At 41.7% G+C, this 24,015-nt stretch overlaps 1 protein-coding gene across 5 annotated transcripts in view; it reads left to right on the top strand.

The window, feature by feature from the left end:
* CTNND2 (catenin delta 2) overlaps positions 1 to 24,015 on the top strand; it is a 1,111,183-nt gene that overhangs the window by 972,410 nt on the left and 114,758 nt on the right. For 4 of the 5 annotated variants that reach the window (XM_070774843.1, XM_070774847.1, XM_070774844.1 and 1 more), the window contains 3 exons: positions 10,686 to 10,859; positions 22,322 to 22,396; positions 23,435 to 23,585. In XM_070774843.1, the coding sequence (XP_070630944.1) occupies positions 10,686 to 10,859; positions 22,322 to 22,396; positions 23,435 to 23,585 (400 nt within the window). The remainder of the gene's footprint in view (positions 1 to 10,685; positions 10,860 to 22,321; positions 22,397 to 23,434; positions 23,586 to 24,015) is intronic. The other variant, XM_070774845.1, reaches the window with a different exon arrangement.

Raw genomic sequence — 24,015 nt, forward strand, 5'->3', positions numbered from 1 at the left:
TCAAACCCGTGTCTTGTGTATCTCCTGCATTGCAGGCAGATTCTTTATTGTCTGAGTCCTAGAATGTGGAAGGGCTACCAAGAATTCCAGTATAGGGGTCTACCATGTTGTATGAGCCAGTCTCTGATGGTCAGGAAATTAGATTGCTTCCAAAGTTTAACTAATGTAAACTGCAGTAAACGTCCATGTAGCTTTAAGTCTTGCCTACATCCTTAATCACTTCTCAAGGATAAAATCTTGAACGTGAAACATTGAGACCAGAGAATGCTTTTAAGGCTTTGGGTACATAAGCCAAAAGTTGTCTTCATCACTCCGGATGCCAGCGTCAGTGTGAGCTCCTTGTGATTTGCTTTGTTATCACGTGATGGATCTGCCCTTTGTGACATTCTTGATGCTTTTAAGTCCTCGTTTCCTAATATCCCAGGTTGTTTCTCTTTCTTCCAGGTGGTTTTCATTCCCTTCTCAGTAACCATACTTTCCCGTTTGCGGCTTAATGCCATTTCCTTTCCAACCATCTGCTGATTTCAGCTGCCACTTACCCCTCACGGTTGGTGGCAGTGTGGTCTCACTCTGCTGTCACCTCACCATATGCCAGAGCTTGGTGACTCAAGACACGATATTCCATGTCCTCGAAGCACTAAATCGTATGCGCCCGCCAGGATCACGGCTCTGCATTTTTGTGCGGTGACTGACCTTTGCCGCTCCCCATGAATGACTGAGATGCTTCTCCTTACACGCCTCCCATATACAACAGATCCCATCACCCAGAAATGCTGCTCTTCCATTCTCAGTGACATTACAGACTCAACTCTCTATTCTTGGTGTCTTGTTTGGTCTCTATTTACATTTTATCATTCAGTACTCCACGCCATCAGTCAATACTCTGTCTTTCAGACTAGATCTGGGTGTCTCAGCCTTGACACTGTTCACATTAGGAGCCGGGGTGGTTCCCTGTTGTGAGGTTTCCCAGGTGGCTCTGTGGCAAAGAATCTGCCTGCCAATGCAGAAGTTGCAAGAAACATGGTTTGGATCCCTGTGTCAGGAAGATCCCCTGGAGAAGGAAATGGCAGCCCACTCCAGTGTTCTTGCCTGGAGAATCGCACAGATAGAGGAGCCTGGAGGCGCACAGTCCTTGGGGTTGCAAAGAGTCAGACATGACTGAGCGACTGAGCATGCTGGCAGTTCCCTGTTATGGGACAGTCCTGGGCCCTGTGGGATGATTACCAGCATCCCTGGTTCTACCCAGTAGACACCAATCAGTTGCACCCCTTTTCCTAGTTGTGACAACCAGAAGTGTTTCCAGACATTTCCAGTTGTCCCCTTGGGTATTAAAATCACCCCAGTTGAAAACCACTATATTAGACAGTCTTTGAGGGATGTATCGCCAAAGATATAAACCAACAAGACTACAGGACTACGTGAAGGAAGGTGGCAAGTCAGGGACAGAGCCCCTTGAAAAGGCAGGTTATGGGGTGAGTTATTCCTAAATGTGAATGAGAAGTGAGGAGCAGAGAGAATTCAACATGAGCTTGACTAGCGTTCCAGCTGGTTCTATCAGGATGACTTGGGGAAATGACAGGCAAGCCCAGTGATGTGGACCAGCCTTGACAACACTCCTCTGTGGGCACAGTGGCCACTTGATCCCATCTCTGGAGTCCACAGCATCACCAGCCTCCCTCCAGCCACCTCCTAAGGGGTGAGCATCCACAGGGGCACAGAGGTGAGTCAACAAGGCTGTCCCTGAATCTCTTGTTCTGAAGCTTTGTTTGGGAAGCACCCTAGCCGATCTTGCATTTAAGACAGGTTTCTAATCTCTCAAGCGCAAAATGCCCCACATCTTTTACAAGGAGAGCCTGGAGACAGGTGTCTTGCATGAATACAAGTCACTGGATATCACTTCTGTCCAGTCTTTTCATAGTCCAGCTGCCCTGTAATCATCCTCTTCAGAACATCTCCCAGGAGAAGTCAGATACCTGAGCTACCAGAGAAGAAATTTCTCCCCAAGAAGAAATTCTTGGGAATTTCTTTAAAATGCTAAGAGTTTGCATGCTGCAACTAAAGATCTGGCACGCTGCAACTAAAAAAAAAAAGATTCTGCCTGCCACAATTGAAAGACCCCACATGCCGCAATAGAGATGAAAGATCATGTGTGCAGTAGTTAGACCCAGTGTGACCGAGTAAATACTGAACAAACAAAAACTCCAACCAACTGTCAAAAGCCAAAAGAGAGATGATTTTCATGTTGACTCCTGGGAATTTTGAAGAAATTACACAATACGCTACACTTCATGATAGAAGGAATAACAGGCAATAAGATCATGTTATAAAAATGGTTTTCTTTAGGGATGGGAGAATGTCTGACCTTTTTGTTTCTTCTTCTTTCTATCATTGGCAGAGCTTCTTGAATCTGTGACTTAATGTCTTTTTAAGCTTTGTAAAACTCTCAGGCACCATTTCTTCAAATATTGCTTCTGCCTAGTTCTCTCTATAATCTCCTTTTGAACTCCAATTCCCTATTTATTAGACTCCCTTATTCCATTCCTTAAACATACTACCCTCCACTCTATTTTTCTTCTTCCTTTTTTTTGGTAATTGTGGCTCTTTATATTCAGTCTGGATATTTCCTTCTGATTTATATTTTAGTTTACTATTTTTCTCTTGAAATACATCTAATCTTCTTTCATACTCATACAAGGGGTTTTGTAACTCCAATGATTATGTTTTCAACTATATTCTTACTCTAACAAAGTTCTCAATCTTTTCTTTATTAAATGTAATAATCTTAGTTGTTTTAAAGTCTGGTTCAAATAGTTCCCTTATCCAGATTCTTATGAAATGTTTTCTATGTCTATGGTCGACTTTATTACTTTTCATCCACACAGTCCTTCTTCCTCATGTTCCTAGTTATTTTTTTTTATTAAATCTGAGACATTTTATATGAAAAGCTATCAAAATAACTTGAGGCCTAGAATGGTATGATCTTTTCCAGAGAGTGTTCATGCTTGATTCTGGAAAGTGTTTATGCTTAATTCTTGCAGGAGGCTTGAGTCAATGGCAATCTCAGTTTAACTTAATTTTATTATAGGTATTTAAGGAATTTAAGGTCATCACTATTCCTAGAGGGTCTGCCTACATGATCCTAAACTACAACATGAAAGATTTGCCAAGCTACTTGGTTTTTTTCTTTTTTTAAATGAGGCCAGATTCCTTTTATGCCCTTAGGTCGTTAAATATATTTGTCATTTTCCCTGTCTTAGTCCCTGCTCTGGTCAGGAATGGCCCTTGAGGGTCCATAGCTGCCCACCTCAATAGCTTTCCTCCTTCTGAAAGATCTTCACTGCCTTGTTAGCGCTCTAATTCCTGCAAGCAGATATTTTACAATACTTGACTCGATTTGTTATCAGTGGGAAAGGTGGTCTGAGTTACCTAGCCTGCCGTTGTCAAAAGCAGATGTCTCCGTCATTTCTATTGTTGTCCTTTTACTGAACCCTTAGCTGCAGCATGTGGGGTCTCCTTTCCTGACCAGGGGGCAGACCTCGGTCCCTGCACTGGGAGCTCAGAGTCTTATCCCCTGAACCAGAAGGGAAGTCCCTGCTTGGAGTTTTTAAAATAACCATTATTCCCTGCTTCCCCTCCCTTTCCTCCTCCCCTCCCCCGACACCCCCCCCCCCCCCCCCCCCACCATTAGCTGAACGGGATAATAAAACCCTGTCAGGACAAAATCAGTAACTGCTGTTCAAACCAAGTCAAGCGCAGGTGGTCAACAGGGGATAGACCTGGTCTAAGCGAAACTCGCTCAGTCGCGTCCAACTCTTTGCAACCCCAGTCCATGGAATTCTCCAGGCCAAAATACTGGAGTGGGTAGCCTTTCCCTTCTCCAGGGGATCTTCCCAACCCAGGGATCAAACCCAGGTCTCCTGCATTACAGACAGAATCTTTACCAGCTGAGCCACAAGGCAAACTCAAGAATACTGGAGTGGGTAGCCTATCCCTTCTCCAGCGGATCTTCCCCATCCAGGAATCGAACCAGGCTCTCCTGCACTGCAGCTGGTTTCTTTACCAAGTGAGCTATCTGCGTCTAGGCTGTTGCTTTTTAAAGTAGTCAGTCCCCACTGCAGCCTGATTTACCCAAAGCCTGCATAAACGAACATTCTCTGACAGTTTACCACTTAGAATCATCTTCTCTTCCTACATCTCTGATGTGTGACTTCAGCTGGGAGGCAAGAGTGGGATTTTCAAATCCGCGTATTTTCCTGTCGCTGCGAATCCACTCGCTTTCTCTTGCAGTATCTCTGACCTATTTATTTTGCTGAAATCCCTTGAAAAGAAAAGTGAATCCACACACACGTGGACTGTCATACTCTCTCATTGGTGGAGAAATTTCGGCAGAAGAGATGCATTCCGCTGGTGAAGAGGCCTTTTCTGTTTGTGTTCCAAAGACACAGCAGTGAAAGTGCTTTTCTGTACATAGGCTGGAATGGCTGTGACATCCATGGCAGAAGGAGCTATGTATTTTAGCACTCCTCCCAAAATGTAAATTCTTCTTCTGTGTAGGCGAGACCATTCTGTTACCATCTCCATGGTACCCAGCCCAGCGCCTTGAAAGTAGAGACTGTGGTGGCTGTAAGCTTTTGCAGAGGAAGCAGCTGAAATTCCCTTGTTAATTCTCCTATTCAGTAGGGACTTTTATGAATGTAATAACTGGACTTGTGAGCCGCCATGCCCTAAAAAATCCCATGTGTGCAGAGAACGTTGTATGAACATCCTTAATTTCCGGTTTTTTAACTTTCCCATTTTTATCTGTAAGTCAGACCTTTCTCTTCATATGAGGAACAAACAGCTTCCATGATTCCATCCTCAAAGCAACTGAGAAAGGAATCTTTTTTTTAATATGTGTTTATTTATTTGGCTACATCAAGTCTAGTTGCATGGCACAGGCTCCTCTCTAGTTGCTGCTGCAGACTCAGTGGCTGTGGCTTGTGGGCTTGGTTGCCCCACGGCATGTGGGACCTTATTCCCTGTGCCTGCCTGAGTGCTAAGTTGCTTTAGTCGTGTATGACTCTTTGCGACCCCATGGACTGTAGCCCGCCAGGCTACTCTGTCCGTGGGATTCTCCAGGCAAGAATACTGGAGTGGGCTGCCATGCCCTCCTCCAGGGAAACGTCCAGACCCAGGGATCGAACCCGAGTCCCTTACGTCTCCTACACTGGCAGGCAGATTGTTTACTACTGGGACACCTGTGAAGCCCCCAGTTCCCAGACCAGGGATGAAACTCGAGTTCCCTGCACTGCAAGGTGGGTTCTTAACCACTGGACCACCAGGGAAGTCCTGAGAGAAATCTTTTAAATAGAATTTAAGTCCTAAGGAGAAGTAAAAGTATTAAAAGCCATTCTAAAGAAAGGTTTAAAAAAAAAAATCCCACCTTGAGCCCACTCCCACAGCTCTGTATTTTTCTTCCTCAGCAGACGCTCCTTACAATCAGTGGCCAGTGTGTCTCTTCTTCCCTGACCATGACTACATCAAAAAGCATCATGTACAGATTTCAGGAGCCACTTGGAATCTAATATGCGGGCATCTTATTCTCTTCCTTTTTTAAAATATTTGAGCACTACCTCTCAGAGAGAGATAATACATATTTTCAATTCTGGCAATTTTTAAAAGTAAGTGATATAAAGTTTTCACTGATTCATCTTACTGATATCAGTCATTCATTTAGAGCCAGTAAAGAAAAATACTGGTACATAGAAAAAAACAAAATAATGCCATTTACAGCAACGTGGATGGACCAGGAGATGATCATACGAAGTGAAGTAAGTCAGACACAGAAAGACAAATCTGTTACCACTTACATATAGAATCTAAAAAATAGTAGAAATGAACTGACTTACAAAACAGAAACAGGCTCACAGACACCGAAGACAAGCTTGTGGTTACTGTAGCCCACCAGGCTCCCCCGTCCCTGGGATTCTCCAGGCAAGAACACTGGAGTGGGTTGCCATTTCCTTCTCCAGTCTGTGAAAGTGAAAAGTGAAACTGAGTTCACTCAGTCATATCTGACTCTTTGTGACCCCATGGACTACATATAAAATATAAGCATAATAAGGATTTACTATATAGCACAGAGAACTGTGGGGTTTCCCTGGTGTTTCAGTGATAAAGAACCCACCTGCCAGTGCAGAAGATGTGGATTTGATCCTGGGTCAAGAAGATCCCCTGGAGAAGATTTAGGGTTAGGCTTGGGAAATGGCCACCCACTCCAGTATTCTTGCCTGGGAAATCCCATGGACAGAGGAGCTGGTGGGTTACAGTCTTTGGGGTTACAAAAGAGTCAGACTTACCGACCGAACAACAGAGAACTATGTTCTATATCTTGTAATAATTTACAGTGGAAAATAGTCTGATAAATAAATAAATAGACATATAACTGAAAAAAAAGTTCTGATGATATGCTATTGAATGTGGTGCTACTTGGCATGACAAACCAGCCTGTTTGTTCCGTGATCTACTCTCAATATAATCCTGCCTCACACACTGCTTCTTTACTGCCAGCCTGTCCTCAAGAAAGCTCCATGGCAGGAAAGCCACGGTGTAGCTGGAGGGTCCTCCTGCCTCTGAGACGGCATTGTCTTAGTGCTTGCTGTGTGACGGTCTTGCTCAGCTCAGGCTGCTGTACCAAAATGCCCTAGACTACATGGCCTATACAACGGACGTTTATTACTCACAGCTCTGGAGGCTGCAGGTCCAAGGGACTGGCAGACTCTGTGTCTACTGAGAGCCCCTTTCCTTGTGTGAGTGTGTGTTTGTGTGTCGCCACTTGCAATGATGCAAACAATATGATCAACAAAAACCCTGTTGCTTTCTTGGAAATACCTTCTCTGTTGGTTGTGCCTTGGGTTCAGGACACAGAAAGTTCTCCCTCCTGACCGGGCAGCATTTTGTTTCTTTATATATTATTTTCATATTTCAAGTTCTTAGGAAAACTTTGGTAATATGCCCTGTTAAAAGTTAAAAGCAAAGAGTTAAAAAACAAATACAGTTTGCATAAGGCTTACTTATAAATTGGAGTTCTGTGTTCTTAGGATTAAAATAGCTGGGTGATCAGTGTTTTGGCTGTGTTAAAGACTTAGCCAGTGCTTGCCTTCTTCAATCCCTATGGCAGTTTTGAAGACATTTTAGGATAAATGCATCTTATATTTAAATTTATAAATGATGTATTTCCAGTATTTTGGTAAAAGAGTTGCACATCCCTTGACTTTTTGTGGATCTTTGCTCTAGGAGAAGGTTGGCATTAACAGTGTACAACTGCGGGATTGTTTTCATGACTTCAGTCAGATTCTGGTGTCACCATGACCCTATAGTCCTGTGGGTATTGACTGGCTAGGTGACATGACAGCAGGTGTTAGCACAGCTCTTAAAGAAGACTTCCAGTCTTATATAGGTGATCAAAATCTATTTTATAATGGACAGTCAATCGATACTTCTTTCTCTATTAACTCAATAGAAGTTTGAGGAAAGTACCCAGATAAAGGCGGTATACCCTGGCTTTGAGATAGTTCTTTTTCCTCTGTATTGATGTGCCAGGGTGTCATCAGTGTTCTGAAATAGCACAGAATCCCCTTTGAACTCCTATCATTGCTGTCAAAGGCTATCTGTATTCACATCAGTTTTCCTTTTATTGCCTTCAGATTCTCTCTGTAGCCACTGAGAAAGGATTGTAATGAAAGGTATTTAAGATCTACATAGATCACATGTCAGGATGGAGGAAGACTGTCTACTGATTCAGCCATTTATCCTGTTTTATTGCACAGAAGTTAGAAAAAACGAACCAGATGAAACCCAACAAATGATAACACAGCTTTTTTTTTTTTTGCACTTTTTATAGTTTGTCTGTCACATGTTGTAATGAGCATGCAAACATTGCTTCTCTATATCTCCCTCTGTTATGTTGGCTCTTACAAGAGAGGGAAATTTCATCCATGTTGAGTTGAATGTTTATGCAAAATCTAAACCTTTATATGAACATGATAGCTTCAGAGTTTTAAGGAGATGACAAAATTGTGGTCCAGGCACGAGTTGGAAAAGAATTTCCAAACATGAGACAGAATGAGAGGGAAATAAAGTTTATTAGAGTGGGAGACGCTGTTAGAACAGCGGGCCAGCTCAAGGGAGAACCAGTGTTGAACAGGGGTTCTTAGCCCACTTTTATAACCAGGGTACACGGAGCGGGATGGGGGTCTTGCAGGTCATTTGCTGATTGGATGAGGCACGTATATTGGGTGAGGGGAAGAGTAAGACAAATACCTTCTCCCTATGGGGTAGGAGGGGAGAAGGCAATGGCACCCCACTCCAGTACTCCTGCCTGGAAAATCCCATGGATGGAGGAGCCTGGAAGGCTGCAGTCCATGGGGTCGCTGAGGGTCAGACATGACTGACTGACTTCACTTTCACTTTTCACTTTCAAGCATTGGAGAAGGAAATGGCAACCCACTCCAGTGTTCTTGCCTGGAGAATCCCAGGGACAAGGCATCCTGGTGGGCTGCCGTCTATGGGGTCGCACAGAGTTGGACACGACTGAAGTGACTCAGCAGCAGCAGCATGAGGTAGGAGGGGAGACAGGTTATACTGCTCAGGAGGACCTGAAATCCATTAATAATTACAACATGGGGGAAGGAAAGATGAAAAGGGTCTGTTTTTTCCATTCCTGCATTCCCAGACCCCCCTTGGTTTTGTCTGCTCTTTTGTCCTTGGGTCACTACAAAAAAAGAAAAAAAGAAAGAATTTTCCATTTCCTGTTGCAGTAGCAGAGAAATTCAGTCCCCGCAGCTGGTTTCTTTTGAGAAGCCAACATCACTCCTGCTTCAGCATCGAAGTTAACAAATTTACGAAAGGACTGTTTCCTTTTGCCTGCTGCTCTCTTTCTGTCCAGTGCAGTGAGCCAGCCTCAAATAATGAACCAAGAGCAATGTGACAAGTCTGGTTCACTTTCATTTTTTTTTTTTAATGTATTTAAAAGAGATAAACTGGTTTCATTGATAGGCTGTGCACAGGTGTAAAGCCTTCTTTGAACAGTTTAGAAGTGGCTTAGGTTGAAAGAACAGGAAGGTCCACTTTGAGTGTTCTTGTTATAAAGTTGAGATTGAGTGACACTCTCATTGAAAATGACCTTTAATCGGATGTCTCACCCATTGATGGAATGTCATTCATGTCTGTTCTTTAGCCTTAACCTAAGCCGTATATAATAGAGAAAAAGAAGGTATGGCTTTTTAATTTTTCTCTTGGAAAAGAAGGGATGAGATTCTTGCAATTCTTATTGTCTGTTAAAAAAGCTGTTATTATTTCTATTTTTCTATTTTTGTTTAAAGGATACAACATGAGCTATATTTTCTTCCAGGTAAAATTTCAGAATGAAGGCACTAACAGATTCTGAAATACAATTTTGTCTTCATAGATATACATACATGTATATGGACACATGCACATATATTTATAAACATAAAATATCTGTGAGAAGGTTTAGTATATATGTCATTTAGATTATATGTTCAGCAATCATTAACAAATACAAATAAGGAGTTAAATAACTTAATATTCCCGACGTAGTACTATAAAATCATCCTTCTGTTTTGCTATGGCTTTTCTCAAAAATGAATATGGGAATATTTTTTCTACACATATTACTTCGTTTCTACCTTCATTATACCATTGCCTTCAACAAGATAAAGGCTGAATGTGATCAAAGATCAGAAGCATTATTGGAACTCAATATTTTTTAAATTATAAGAGTAATAGAACAGGCTATTAGAAATGTAGAAAAAAATGAAAGACATCCACACTTTGTAAATAGATATTTATTATCCTTACACTTTTTTATGATCATTTTACTTGGTACCCAGCACAAACCCTTCACAGCTTTGTGTCCTGCTTTGTTTATTTAACTTCTATTGTAAACCTTGATCCAAATTGCTACACGGTCTTCAAAGCTGTCATTTGTAAGGCTCTATTCATTTGCCTTTTGCATATAATCCATAACTTGAAATGTATGTGCAGTTAATTTTTAATTACATATTTTAACTCAGACTCAGTTCAAAGCAAACATCAGAATTTCTATAAGATCATAATTTGCCTATAGCTCATGGCAGAGTATCTAATAAACCGTAACAGTCTTTTCTCTTTTGTACATTCTGTAATTAGTTTAATGCTCATAGATGCAGTGACAAAATATGTATTTTATAAGCGATTTAGAAATTTATCACAGTTAACACTTGCGTGTAAGAAGTGAGGGCACTTGATAGTCTCTAACTCCGATGCTATGCCGATTGTATGCTTAGCTTACTGTAAAGTATGCTGCCTTCATCTATAGTCTTCCTCCATCCTGACCAATCAAAACTACCTTTTCTCCTTCCTCCCTGTAATGGTTGCTAGAACTGTTCTCAGAGCACTTCACTGTTCTACTGCCAATTACATTCACTTATGTACCTGCTCCACCCTCCATCAGAAGCTCTCAGTGGGCAGGAATGGCTCTCCCATTTTGGGTGGTCCTTGGACTGCTGATGCCATATCCTGCCTGCAGTTCTCCAAGTGTCATGACACCCTGCTTTGGTTTTCGTCTTGGATGTTTGCAGAGGGCAATGTTGGGAAGTGTGACGATGTTAAAGATGTGTACTCTCTCATTTCTCTTCCACCAGTGGGATGGAGTAGGACCTCTTCCAGACTGTGCAGAACCACCAAAAGGGATCCAGATGCTGTGGCACCCATCCATAGTCAAACCCTACCTCACACTGCTCTCTGAGTGCTCAAATGCAGACACGCTGGAAGGGGCGGCGGGCGCCCTGCAGAACTTGGCTGCAGGGAGCTGGAAGGTATGACTGGTTTGTTACAATAAGAAAGAAATCTGGAAGCACAAGAAGGTTCTTAGAAAATAAGAGAAGTCCAATTTTGAGAAGTGCTATTCTAATCAAGTTTTCTAAGGATGTTAGAGAAAAAAGAGTTCCACCTAACTGTTGGATTTAGAAATATATTTCTTTGAAAAAGTCTTCTTAAGGAGGTCCTTGAAGATGCCTGCAAAACACAGAGGAATAGATGTCAGTATAGTCATGGAAGATGCTGTGATATGCTTTCCATTCTGTCTGTGTAGCTGAGTTCCTTTATTTTCAGAGGTGACTGGGAACATGTTGAGGCTTTTCAAAGCACTGTCACTGACAGAGCTGATTCCCAAACATCTCATAGAAAAACCCCTGTGAATCCTGTAATATCGTAGCTGGTCTCATCCCCAAAGGAAAAGAACCGCTTGCATTTTTAAATTATGGGATTACAGGGAAGAATAGTGTTACTAGTTATCTTTGGCAAAATGTTAAATTAAAGCGATTATATGGTTGGGAAAGATACTAGGAGGATCTTTTTCTCTGGATTTTTATAAACACACAGTCTTCCTGATGGGTTCTCACAGAAGTTCTCATGACCTTCCTTTTGGGTAGAAAGGAGGGATTCATGATAACCAAGAATTCTTGAGTTTGGTCACTGCTAGTTCCATGAGCTAAATCGCCTTTTTGCATAAAAGAGTGTTAACCTCTTAGAAGAATGAGGGAATATGGGGAAAATATCAAGAGAGGGAGTTTAAACCTCAGCCTTCCATTTTCCATTCATTTAATATTCATACATCACTCCTTTCCTTACCATTCTTTTTTTTTCTTCAAAACAATATTGATATAGACACACAGCTCTAGATCACTCTCAGAAGCTCAGTACCATGGGTCCCACACATACTGGCTTCAGTATTGCCCTGCAAAAATACCTTCCTTCTCTTCTTACCAGATCTTCCAATACCTGCCTCTTGCCACTTCTCTGTCCCTGCCATCATCTTTTCCATTTCTACAATCTCAGCTGCAACACCGTCTTTCCTGGGTGTGACCTTCCAGCTCTTGGGGCACAGCTCTTGAGACCCAGCCCCTGGTGATACTTCCCAGGAGCTGGCTACTTACTCATGCATGCCAGCCCCACATCTTCTCTTAAGAGTTTTAGGAATGAGCATAATTATTCCTTTCCCTCTCTGCCCTTAAGTCACCTCCAATGTTGTCCCTTAAGAATTCAGGTGGAGCGGGGATTGAAGTGAATTTGTCCTATGCTTTCATCCAAAGAAAAGTTTCAAAATTAGAGTCTTACCAGGCAGAATGCCAGAGGATAGCCTTGCAGAGCTAGGAAAGAGACAGTCATGGAAGTCAGTTCCTTGAACTTTTCCTGAGTCTTTACTTTCATCTAAAGTTAGGAGGCTTTGACTCCAGTCACAGTTCAAAACTTTTCTAAACTTTGTGGCTCTGGGAAAGTTAAAGCATCTCAATGTGTCCCAGGAGCATTGTCTTTAAGCAGAAACAGTCGTGGGTGGCTTCCCCAGACATCATGCAGGTCAGTCACAAAGCTGGATTCAAAGATGCAGGATGTCATAAGCCAAAGGGTTGTCATTTAACACCCAAGAACACTAAGTTGCTCTAAGTCCCCACCCAGCTCCCTTGCCTTGGAGGATGGATTAAAGGGGATGGGAAGGGATGCTCTCTAGAGCAGAGTCTGATCTGAAAGGCAAAGCCATCTAGATGATGGCAAGTTTGCCATATTTTGATTTGTTTAATGAATTATTATTTTTACTTGCCAAATAGTTAGGTTCTTATAAGAACAAGTTAAAAATGGAGAAATGTCTTTGAGCGCTAGAAGATGTTGATTGTAAGACTTCAACCTTTGCTTCAGAAGTTAAGCTCTGTATTCCATGTATTCAGAAAATGAATTAGAAACCTGAAAAATTTATAAAGATGCAAATGAAACTTCTGAAGTTGAAAATGTAGCATCTTAAATGAAAAATACATGGAATGGAATCAATAGCAGATTAGACATTGCAAAAGAAAAGTTTAGTGAACTGAAAGACAGTGATTGTAAACTATAAAAAATGAAATACACAGGAAAAAAAAGGGAAAAAATGGATAGTGCATCAGTGAGTGAGCTTCAAGTGGCCTGATATATATATATTAATGGAGTCCGAAACAAGACGAGAGAGAAAGGAGAAAGAGAAAACTATTTGAAGAAATAAGGATTGAAAACATTCCAAATCTAATGAAAACCACAAACTCACACATCTAAACAACTCAAGAAACTACCAGAAGCATTAAAAAGTTATATACCAAGGTACATTATAATCAGATTGCTCAAAATCAGAAATAAAGAGATAACCTTAAAAGCAGCCAGAGAAAAAAGACATGACGTGTACCAAGGACACCTCCACATCATATTTAAGGATAAATATCTCCAGTTATTCAATTATTCCTTGTTGAGGTACTAAGGATGTCCTCTGGAAGAGAATCTGGTCTGTAAGACCTCTAAGAGCAGAAACTGGGTTCCATTTATTTCTTTGTACCCCACTGCTAAGCCCTATGCTTGGCTGAGCAATAATGCTAAGACACAAACATTTAACTGAACTAGTGTCTATGTCTATATGTCTTTCTTATGAATAGCGGTCTTTTATATTTATAAACATCCGTCAGTCACTAAGCAGTTAGTAGCGCATCTTTAGATGATCACAATTTATGATTCTTTTTTGGGTCCTTTGATTCAGATGGGAATATGTAGTCAATAGGATATAAAATTGATATAAAGGAATTGTGGGAGAACTGTTTTCTTTTCAGTTTGCAGACTCATCGGTGTTTTTTAGGATGCATATTTTGATGTCATTGCCCAGTTCCACGATTCCTGAAGCATTGCACTTTGTATTTAATTTGGTGATTAAAGACGTAGGCTCTGTGTCTTTAACACAGGCTCTCACATAACCAGGTCAGCTGGGTGAGCTGCTGAGATATGTCTGGGTCTTTAGGTGTTTGGAGTAATAAAATAATAAATTTACAATTTATACTATTTTATACTGATTTATAGTATGTTGATACTCAAAAATTCTCTCCTGCTTTGGGTTATATAATGAGAATTAAGGAAGAAGCCTGATAAAAATTCTCAGAATTTTCTAGCAGTAACATCTTTCTGACTGTTTCCAGTGCATTAACCTGAACATTAGTTATCCCCAGTGTAAAATTCATCCCCATATATCCAGATGCATTGAATTGGTAATTTTTTTATTATTAATAGAGACTACCGAGTAAGAGGCAGAATGCTCTACAACAGCTAAAATCAACATCACAAGAGCCGTTCTGTATTTTAGACACAGCTTAACAACTACGACCATTGGATTTCCCAGCCTTCATCAGATTTCAAGCAACAAATTTAAAAATGCAGTGAGTTACTCTTGTAAGCAGGCACACAGATCTGTGATAAGAAGAGCAAATAGATATCCTGATGGCAAAGTGAAAAGATAGGAGAGTTAGACGAAGTAAATATAAGGATGCAAGAAATAAAAAAATGTCAGAGGCCATTCAGTGTTTTGACTATTTCATTTATTCTAATCACTGATGGTCATAATGCTAACTGTCATCAAGAAAATGTTAAATGATTACTAGTAATTTTAGAAGACAAAGCATTTTGAAAAGACTTGTATTCCAACAGCTAAAGTAGAATTTTGACTCTCAGGGAGTCATCCTTGCTTATACAGAGCACTGGCCTTCCTGATGGCCAAGGCAAATCCTGGGCCAAGGCAAATGGCCTTTGGGGCATATTTGTGCATAGTTATAAATGTATGTGCTTGTATAAGAATTTTCTTATAAAAATACAAATACACAGGCATGCATAAAGGTCAATATCACATTATCATCATTCTTTGTATAATTTAGTAAGGTACCATGTTAAATGGTGGGAAGGGAAGATGGATAAGCTGTAGGAGTGATTTGAGAAGATTGTCATTATGCCAGCACTGATAAATAGTTATTACTTTTTAAAGATGAGAATAGCTTATACCAAACCAAACAAACTTGAGCAATCAAAAGATTGACTGAGGACACACAAACAGCATCAGATTTCATGAAGACAGCATTACCGTCTAAACCTAGGGTTCTAAGAATGTGTATTTTGTAGCAACTGTTGAAATTTAGTGGTGTTCTTTAAGTGGCCTTAACTTTTATGATCCAAACAAAAGCAGAAATGTGAAGGTAGAACACCCGAATTTTACATGGAGAGCGCTTTTTATAGACCTCATCATCTGAAACGATAACTTCTCTTTACGGGGAAATGTGCAGCATACTCTTCTGTGACAAATTGACTAGCAACTAGATCTTCATAATGGCCCCACATACTTTTTAAACTTTAAAACACTCATTACTTGGCTTATGAGCATCAGAAAAACATAATGGCAGAAGTGAAATGTTTTTCTTAGCTAACATGGACTTCAGTTACCTTTTCCTCATTTACAGTAAAACGATTTTGTCACAGAATATTAAAACAGTTGGATGTAGTCGTTTGAAGAGCTCCAAAATGTGAATGAATGCTCCCATTTGTGGTTTATTTATATCGTAGCTGAACTCTATGGAAACTCAGGATTAGAACTCTCTAAATAAATCTGTTCTATTGCTTTAAAATCAAACATTTTAGACATCTTTGTATGGTCAGTTTTCTCCCTAAAATGTGACTGTTCTCAGAGAGTCTATTATTTTCCCATTTATGTTCAGAGTTAGAGGAAATAAAGAGATACTTGGATATTAATCTGTTAATATTTAATGAAGTAACATGATAGTGACATAGATTTAGTAAGAAGGAAATAGAAGCCATGTGGCCCAAATGAATAAAAAATAAAGAGAATTGAGAAATTTGAGACTTGTTCCTAAGGACAGGGAACTTAAGAGGGGCATTGGATTTAGTGTGGCTTAGCAATTGGTGTATCATTAAAAATGAACCAGGCTAAACGAGTGGAGTGGAACAAATAAAAGTAAATATCATGGCTTAACATCTAAGATAAAGATCGTTGTCCTAGTAACAGTGGTATATAAAGCATGAGGTTGAAATGCAAAGAAACAGAGTCGTGAAAGATTATGATGAAAAAATGGGACGTGAGGCATCCTGCCTCATGCGTTAATAATTGGGTCAGAATAAACAGAGGTTATCTGAGGACTCTGCCTAGTTAGCAGGCTCCTAGACACAATGCATTCCCTTGGACATGATGACCAGCCTGAGGCAGGACAAGGATGATCCAACCTCAGGAGGAGACGGGGAAGAATAGGATCAAAGCCAGGCCATTGGTTCCAACCACACAGTATCTAGTGATTTCTCCTAGGACCCCACTAAGCAGTCCTGATGGTAAGGGCTGCATCTGTGTTATAAATGCCACACACATCCAAACCGAGAGTAAGCCCATTTTCGGACAGTCTGGCTTACTTTCATCAGTGTCATTGAATAGCAAAGTACTGAGTGATGGAATTACATTCAGAAATTATAGAAACAGCTAAAACTGAGGGATTGTCCCTTCTAGCCAAGATGCCAAGATGGAGTACCAAGCACCTTTAAGTAGCAATAACAGCAGCAACAGAAACAAACTGGAGAAATACATGAAACACTGGTTGTTAAAACACTAAGCATTAGTCAGTGAAGAAAGAGAGCTCTGAGAAACTGATCGCTGTCTTGAGAGAATTTGCAGACCATAGCACAAAGATTAAAAACCCAGGAGAAGCTCGGCGGACACTCAGAGCTACGGAGATACAACTGGGAATCTAGGGAGACCAAGGTGGCTAGAGGTTCTAGTGAAAGTCAAAGTCATTCAGTCGTGCCCCACTCTTTGTGACTCCATGGACAACAGCCTGCCAGGCTCCTTTGTCCTTGGAATTCTCCAGGAAAGAACACTGGAGTGGGTAGCCATTCCCTTCTCCAGGGAATCTTCCCAACCCAGGGATCGAACTCAGGTCTCCCACATTGCAGGCGGGTTCTTTACCGTCTGAGTCATAGGGAAGGCCAGAGCTTAAGGACAACGCTAAAGAAGAGAAAGTCACACCTAGAAAGAACCCCAGAAATCTTCAGAGGATCCCCTTCAGATATTCAGTAGAGAGCTGTCAGTGCATGCGTGAGAGGGAAGTACCCAAGGCTGAAGAAAAAAATTCCTGAAATTATTAGACAAAAATGAAACTTGGCACTTACACAGGAATGGATATAGTGTGCGTTCCCAAGAGCCATACAGGAAAACCCTGTGATTCGTGGATCCTTGAGCATAGCACTCTCAGAGTCTTGCCTCGGTAATTAGGTATAATTAGCCCTGGACTAAATATGCTCTAGTCTTCCCTATCAGATCTTAAAAGTGAGATGCAGAGGATCAATAGTTTGCAAGTAAATTAACTGCATCCTAGACTAAAGTTTAAAAATACCTATAGGAATACAAAAATACCCAGCATCCAATGCATTAAAATTGAGAATGTCTGACATCCAGTTGAAAATAAACAAGAAAAAGTGATTCATGATGAGGAGAAAAATCAATCATTCAAAAGCAGTTCAAAACCAACCAAGATGTTAAAAATATCAGACAAGCAGTTATTATAATTCTACTCCATGTGTTCAAAAAAAAGGCAGTGTATACCCGTGGAAATTTTAAAATAATTTTTAAAAAAAGAGCAGGTTAGACATTGCTGAAGAAAAGATTAATGAATTTAAATATAGCTCTGGAAACTATACAAAATGAAATGGTGAGAGAAAAAAACAAAGCTACTGATCATCCATGAGCCTCAAGTGGTCTACTGTACATGCAGTTAAAGTTCCCCTAGGAGAGGTGAGAGAAAGGAGAAAGAAAACAGGAAAAAAAATTGAAGAAATGATGGTTGAAAAATCTTCCAAATGGTTCCATATTTTTCAAGTTTAATGAAAACCACAAACTCACAGATCCAAGCCTAAGACACATGAAGAAACTATACCAAGGTGCTTCATAATCAAATGGCTCAAAATCAGTAATAAAGAGAAAATCTTAAAAGCAGCCAGAGGAAAAGACATGTTGCATACAAAGATAAGGATGACAGCTGATTTTCTACCCGCAGTAATGCCAGCGAGAAGACACTGCAGCAGCATCTTAAACCTGTTGGGCCCATTCATGTATAAAGTTGATTAGGGCTTGGTACCTCACAGGTACAACCAATCTCCATAGGAAATTCCAAGGATTCCAGAGAGCTGTAAAACTATCTGTAGAAGAAATCCTTTCTGAGCCCAGCTTAAGATCTGGGCTAGCCTGGGAGCTGCCATGGTTAATTACCCAAGCAGTGGGGACACAGAGGAATTCTAACATGGAAATTTCAGTTTGAGTGTCCCGACATGATCAGAGCTGTGATGGCCCAGGACATGAAACTCAGTATTGTGTCCTTTCAGCCCTGAGGACAAGCAACTATTCCTAAATACTACACCAAAAGTTCTGTCCCCATACAGAGAATTAAGGATGAGTGTGGCTTTCGGAGAGACTCCCAAAGAGATGTATGGTAATTTCGAACTCTGATTACACTTTTGTAGAAGTGGTTAGAACTTGCTGTCCTGTGCTCAGTCACTCAGTCATGTCTGACTTTTTTGCAACCCCGTGGACTGTAGCCCACCAGGCTCCTCTGTCCATGGAATTCTCCAGGCAAGAATACTAGAGTGGGTTGCCATTTCCTCCTCCAGAGGAATCTTCAACTTACTGGTCCTGTCTATAATTGCAGTTGCTTTGGTCCTATTGGGGCTTCCATAATAGCTCAGTTGGTAAAGAATCCACCTGCAATGCAGGAGACCCTGGTCCAATTCCTCGGTCAGGAAGATCCCCTGGAGAAGGGATAGGCTACCCACTCCAGTATTCTGGCCTGGAGAATTCCATAGACTGTATAGTCCATGGGGTCGCAAAGAGTCAACGCGACTGAGCGACTTTCACTTGGTCCTTTTTATGTAGTTCCTTTCAGTGGAGAAAATGCTGTTCTTAAATAGCACACACTTGGTACTAGAAATCAACCCAACATTTTCTTTTATCAGCTAAACATTTTTAATTTCCATCTGTGAGCCAGAAATTAGAAGACAATTGATAAAAAGAGATGAATGTGACTTGGTAATTCCCTCAGGTACCTTTCAGAATAATAAATATATAAACAGAAAGTCCAAAAAAATACATGAGAGGTGCCATAATAGGAGTATATACACAAGGAGATGTATACACACAAGGCATTGTATACACACAAGGTACAAGAGCATCCCAGGGGTCACTTTTACAAGGAACATGTCAAGGATGAGCATGCATACTTCCAAGAGCACTAGTTAAAACCTAGGGCTAGAATTCAATGGTTAGAGTTCATTTTAAATACACAAGCACATCTCATTATTTAGAAGAATTTCAGCTGCTGCTATAACAAAGAGACCTCCGCAAATACACAAGGGCTCAAACAAGATAGGAGGTAAAAGCTACTTTCTCTGATGTAACAAGTAAAGGAAGGTATATGAGGAGGGAAGTTCCTCTCTTTGAATTATGTCCCCCAGGCTGACAGCTCTCCTGCCATCTTTAAGGTGTCATGAAGATGTGATCATCCAAGGCTGCTCTTAGGGCCATCATCTGCTAAGCGGGAAGCAGAAAAAGACTGCAGAGTTACAGCTGGAAACGTTCTCTTTTGAAAGTCATCTTGGAGCCCTCGTTTTGCCTGATGCGATAAAAGGTGGGGGAGGGGGGAAGCACTTCATCCAAACACTTCTTGCAAACTCAGTCAAATCAAACTAGTTCTCAACTCCTTCAGGCTTACCACTTAGCTACATTTGTCAGACTTCATCTTCTCATGCCCTCTGTGGTTGGCACTAAACTTGGGGCTCTTACCAGCATATCCCTACAGGGGATGGAGATCGGGTATTCATTTCTGTCTAGAATAGTTCCTATCCTGTGTTTCCTCTTGCCCAGGACAAGCCTCCTTGTCCAGTTGGGTTCTTAGCTGGGATGGGGCAGTTGGTGATTGGACTATCTCTGGTCCAAGATGCTCTCCCAGCCCACAACCACCTTTCCCACTGTTGAGCTCCCTTGAGATGCAGCACACCCTCTCCTTAACCCAGGTGGTCATAGTCCAATGCCTGCCATTCCGATGCATCCCAATCAACTGGCCAACTAATCCTTCTGCAGCCTCAGGTCCTTAGCCTGGGCCATGTTTTCTCCTGAACCAGGTCCTCCTATTCCTCCTCCCCTAATTCCTCTCCTCCGCCTCCTTTTTCTCCTCTTCCCTCTCCTCCCCCTTCTCCTCTTCCCCTCCTCCTCCTCCTTCATCTCTTCTTTCTCATCCTCCCCCTCCTCTTCCTTTTCTTCCTTCTCCTTTTGAATCATCACACGTCCTCTCTTCAGCTCATGGACCGTTCCTAAAGCCACACTTTTGTCCCTTCCCTCCTCACTGGTGGGCTCAGTACATGATGCTATCATTCTGTTTGCAAAAAAATCAAGTTCTGTCCAAAGATTTCCACCTCAGTTACAATGAATTACTATAATCTTTTCTTTCTTGTTCATCTGTTTTCACACCAATGATGCTTCTACTTTTGTTTCACTTACAAAGCTCTTGGCAACTCATATACTTTACTAACACCCCATGGGCTTCAGTACTGTCCAAGGCAACTCACTTCTCTTTTGGAAAAACTCTATATGAGTCTCACACTTCTGTGTTCAGTGCCCCTGGGAAACATTCCCCATCTCCCAAATATTGCATCATGCCTTTCTCTTTTCACCTCTTTATTCCTTCTTATTGGGTTACACAAAGGTTAACATGTGGGTTATACATGACCTGCTCCAAGACTGCTCAGCTGCTACTTAAAAAGGATCACTATTCTGGGATGTCCCCCAGGGCCCAGTAGTTGAGACTGCCTTCCAACTCAAGGCGTGCAGGTTCGATCCCTGGTCAGGAAAGTAAGATCACACATACCGCACGATGCGGCCAAAAGTTAAATAAATAATTGTGTTTTTAAAAAGCATCACTATCCTAAATCCTTGCATGTCAAGAAAACTTTAGAAGCTTGCAACATCTTTTGAATGAATTGTTAATAATTGATTGTGAATCATCACATGCTGAGCTAATACTGGGGATTTTCCATACCCACACAAACTCACACACAACTAAAATTTTTAAAATAAAGGCTATTTTCTATGTGTCGCTCACATAAGATCAAACCCATTGTCTTGTTTTTCCCTTTTCACTTAGAGCATATCACTGTGTACCATTTTCTCGTACCAGAAAAGTATATCTAAAACTCGTGCACGTGTTGGGCCACGTGTAGCCATTTGTATTCCTCTCAAATCAGTTCTCGGCGAAGCCGAAGGATGCGTCATTTTACAAACACCAAACCATCTTTCCATCCAACAGGAAGGTATATAATAACTAGGCTTCTAAGGAGGAAAAAGTAAGTTATAGGAGACCTTTCCTGGTTTGTTTCAAACATGGCCAGATTCTCCTCTGTTGATATTGGGAAGAACGGAAGGGAGGGGAAGGACTGAGCGCAGAGGTTTAGGTGGGACGGTGAGATGATGGCGGGGCGGGAATATAGTCAGAATCACGGAGAGCAGAGTTAGAAGGGGAGGACTCGGGACCAAGGGGCACAGGAGGCCTGCGGGCAGTTGTTTAACATCTTCGTGTCCAGGTCTCCTCGTCTATAAAATAAGAACAGCAGTGTCACCCTGCCAGGAGTTTGGGGATTAGAAGAGACCACAGATGGACAAGCCAGCATCTGGGGTCTAGGATGAGGTGGTTCTGGGAAAGAGGTCATCTTTGGGCCTGAGTTCAGCCTGGCTGAATTCCAAAAATATCCACCCTGGTCTCCCAAAAGGCGCAGAACATCTCCCCAGCGTTAAAATGCATTGTTGATGTAAATGCATTGTTGATGTTCATCGTACCATATGGAAACATGGACTCCACGCTCTGATTTCCGTTTTCCTTAGTTTTAGGGAAGAACCCAACAGTGAATGGCTGTAGAAGCTCAGGGGTCTAGTCTACTCCTGAACCCGGAAATCAGAAGGCTTAGCAGTAGTGGAGGGGCAGATGAAAATCATGTGTCAGCACGTCAGATTGCAAATGAAATTTCCCATGGACATGACGGAGAGTTTGAACTGGCTTCATGAAGCTCCTTTCCTTGGGAGGGATATCCCATCCTGACAGCTAAATTTCGAGAAGCGGTGTCCAAACCTTGAGATTTTTTTTTTTTTTTCCATGTCTAAGACTTTCTGACTATCCATTCCTCTGCTTCCTGAGACTGGGGCTATGAAATAGTTAATTGCAGTCAAGAGGTGCTGTCGTGAATTCCCTCTGCTCCCCCACCCCCTCACACCTCCTGGAGTCTGAACCACAGTGTAGGGTCAGGAGAAAGTGAATGGTCCAAGTTGATGGGGATAAGAAACTATGTGAATGTGACTTCTCTAACGTAGGACAGGATGAAGTTGTGTGTTTTTTTAATCTCATATTTCATGCAGGGCTGGGCTGAGGATGTGGCAGGCATGGCATATGCCCTACGTTCACTGCCAGAGGGGGCTCCCTGCCTGCCACAGGTGAGAGCCAGCTCTGGGGTGCCTGTCCCCACGGGGAAAGGGGGGCGGGGCCCGGCGGGGAGGGTGGGGACTCTGTCCACCTTCGGTGGTCCCCAGGAGGACTCTGCCACAGAATCCAGAACCTCGAGCTATGAAGTTCGTTTTCTTAGCTCATAAATGAAGTTGCAACCGATTAAACCCTTATACTGGTTGATTTTTGTGGCACACGTTCTTCTCTGGAACACGGTACAGGAGTATAAAGTGTGTATACTCGAATGTCTAGAAAACCTGAACCTACCTGTGTTTGGTTCAATGAATCTGAATGCTTTATTGTCCTGATATGACAAATACGTTTCCATAAAAAGCCTTAGATGTGTTCTACTAAGGCCAACCACCACTAACTCAAAACAAATTGTATGCTTACCTTATAAATTAGACATTGAATCATGGCCCTGGATATAATATATTTTAATTTTTTGAATTTTATAATTTTCACACTTCGTCTTTGATGTCATATGTACCTCTCCTCGGCCATACTGTTTTCCGATTTATTTCCTCCTAATTATTCTGCAAAAAACTTAATTGACAGTAATTTCTGTAAGATCTCTCTGCCCCACTTCCAAATTCAAGTTTCTTTGTTCTTTTTTTTTAAATCACCTGTGTGCAACCATTTATCATTTTCTACTTTTTCCAGGATTTCTTTTCCTCTTCATGTCAATAACCAGCCCTTCCTGTCCCAAACCTCCATATCTTAAAGTATCAGGTATAAAGACACCACACAAATGTCTTTCTAACTCTTAGACTGAGAAAGCTGGCACCAGAGAAATGAAGCGTGATGGACTGATTAACCCTGAACCCTCTATCCTATGTTGGAGGCAAAAATAAAGTTAAAACCTTTAAATACCTGTCTAACATGCTCAACCTATTCTACAAGGAGGTCTTGATAATTCAGCCTTTTTGGCGCCTGTGGATGACAGTCTGAACACCCACAGGCGCTGTTTGCTTGGAGGGTTTCTGCCCACCCCAGCTCCTAACGCCTTGGCCTCCCCTCATTTGCAGTGGTCTGTATATATCCGAGCTGCTGTCCGGAAAGAGAAAGGCCTGCCCATCCTCGTGGAGCTGCTGCGGATCGACAATGACCGTGTGGTGTGCGCAGTGGCCACCGCGCTCCGGAACATGGCCTTGGACGTCAGGAATAAGGAGCTCATTGGTAGGTCCCCTCCGATTCACCGCGTCTCCACTTTTTTTCTTTTAAATCGAAGTATAATGCATTTCCTGTGTTTGAACCCACAAGCAGAACATATATGCGCATGCAGAAACAGAGCATGTGTCAGAGACCTTGTTTTTCCAGCTCTCCTTCTAGCGGAAATCAATGCGCTAATTTATCTTTTAGAATTTAGAGGAAAACGCGAAGCTTGTTGACATTCCTAATCCTTGCAAATTAAAAACTACCGCAGTGCTGAGCACTGGATACCGTTGTCCTGATCCTCTAAATCCTTGCCAGGCTGTTTGTATGCTTTCCATGTTGTGAACTGGAATTCTAATGGGGTGCAGGGCTCTTCTCCTCTCTGTGTTAAAATTTATTTTTACATTAGACCAGATTGGCTCTCCAGTGCTATTTTTCAAGAATCATCTGCCTT

This window comes from Bos indicus, chromosome 20, assembly GCF_029378745.1.
Source record: "Bos indicus isolate NIAB-ARS_2022 breed Sahiwal x Tharparkar chromosome 20, NIAB-ARS_B.indTharparkar_mat_pri_1.0, whole genome shotgun sequence".
NCBI lineage: Eukaryota > Metazoa > Chordata > Mammalia > Artiodactyla > Bovidae > Bos > Bos indicus.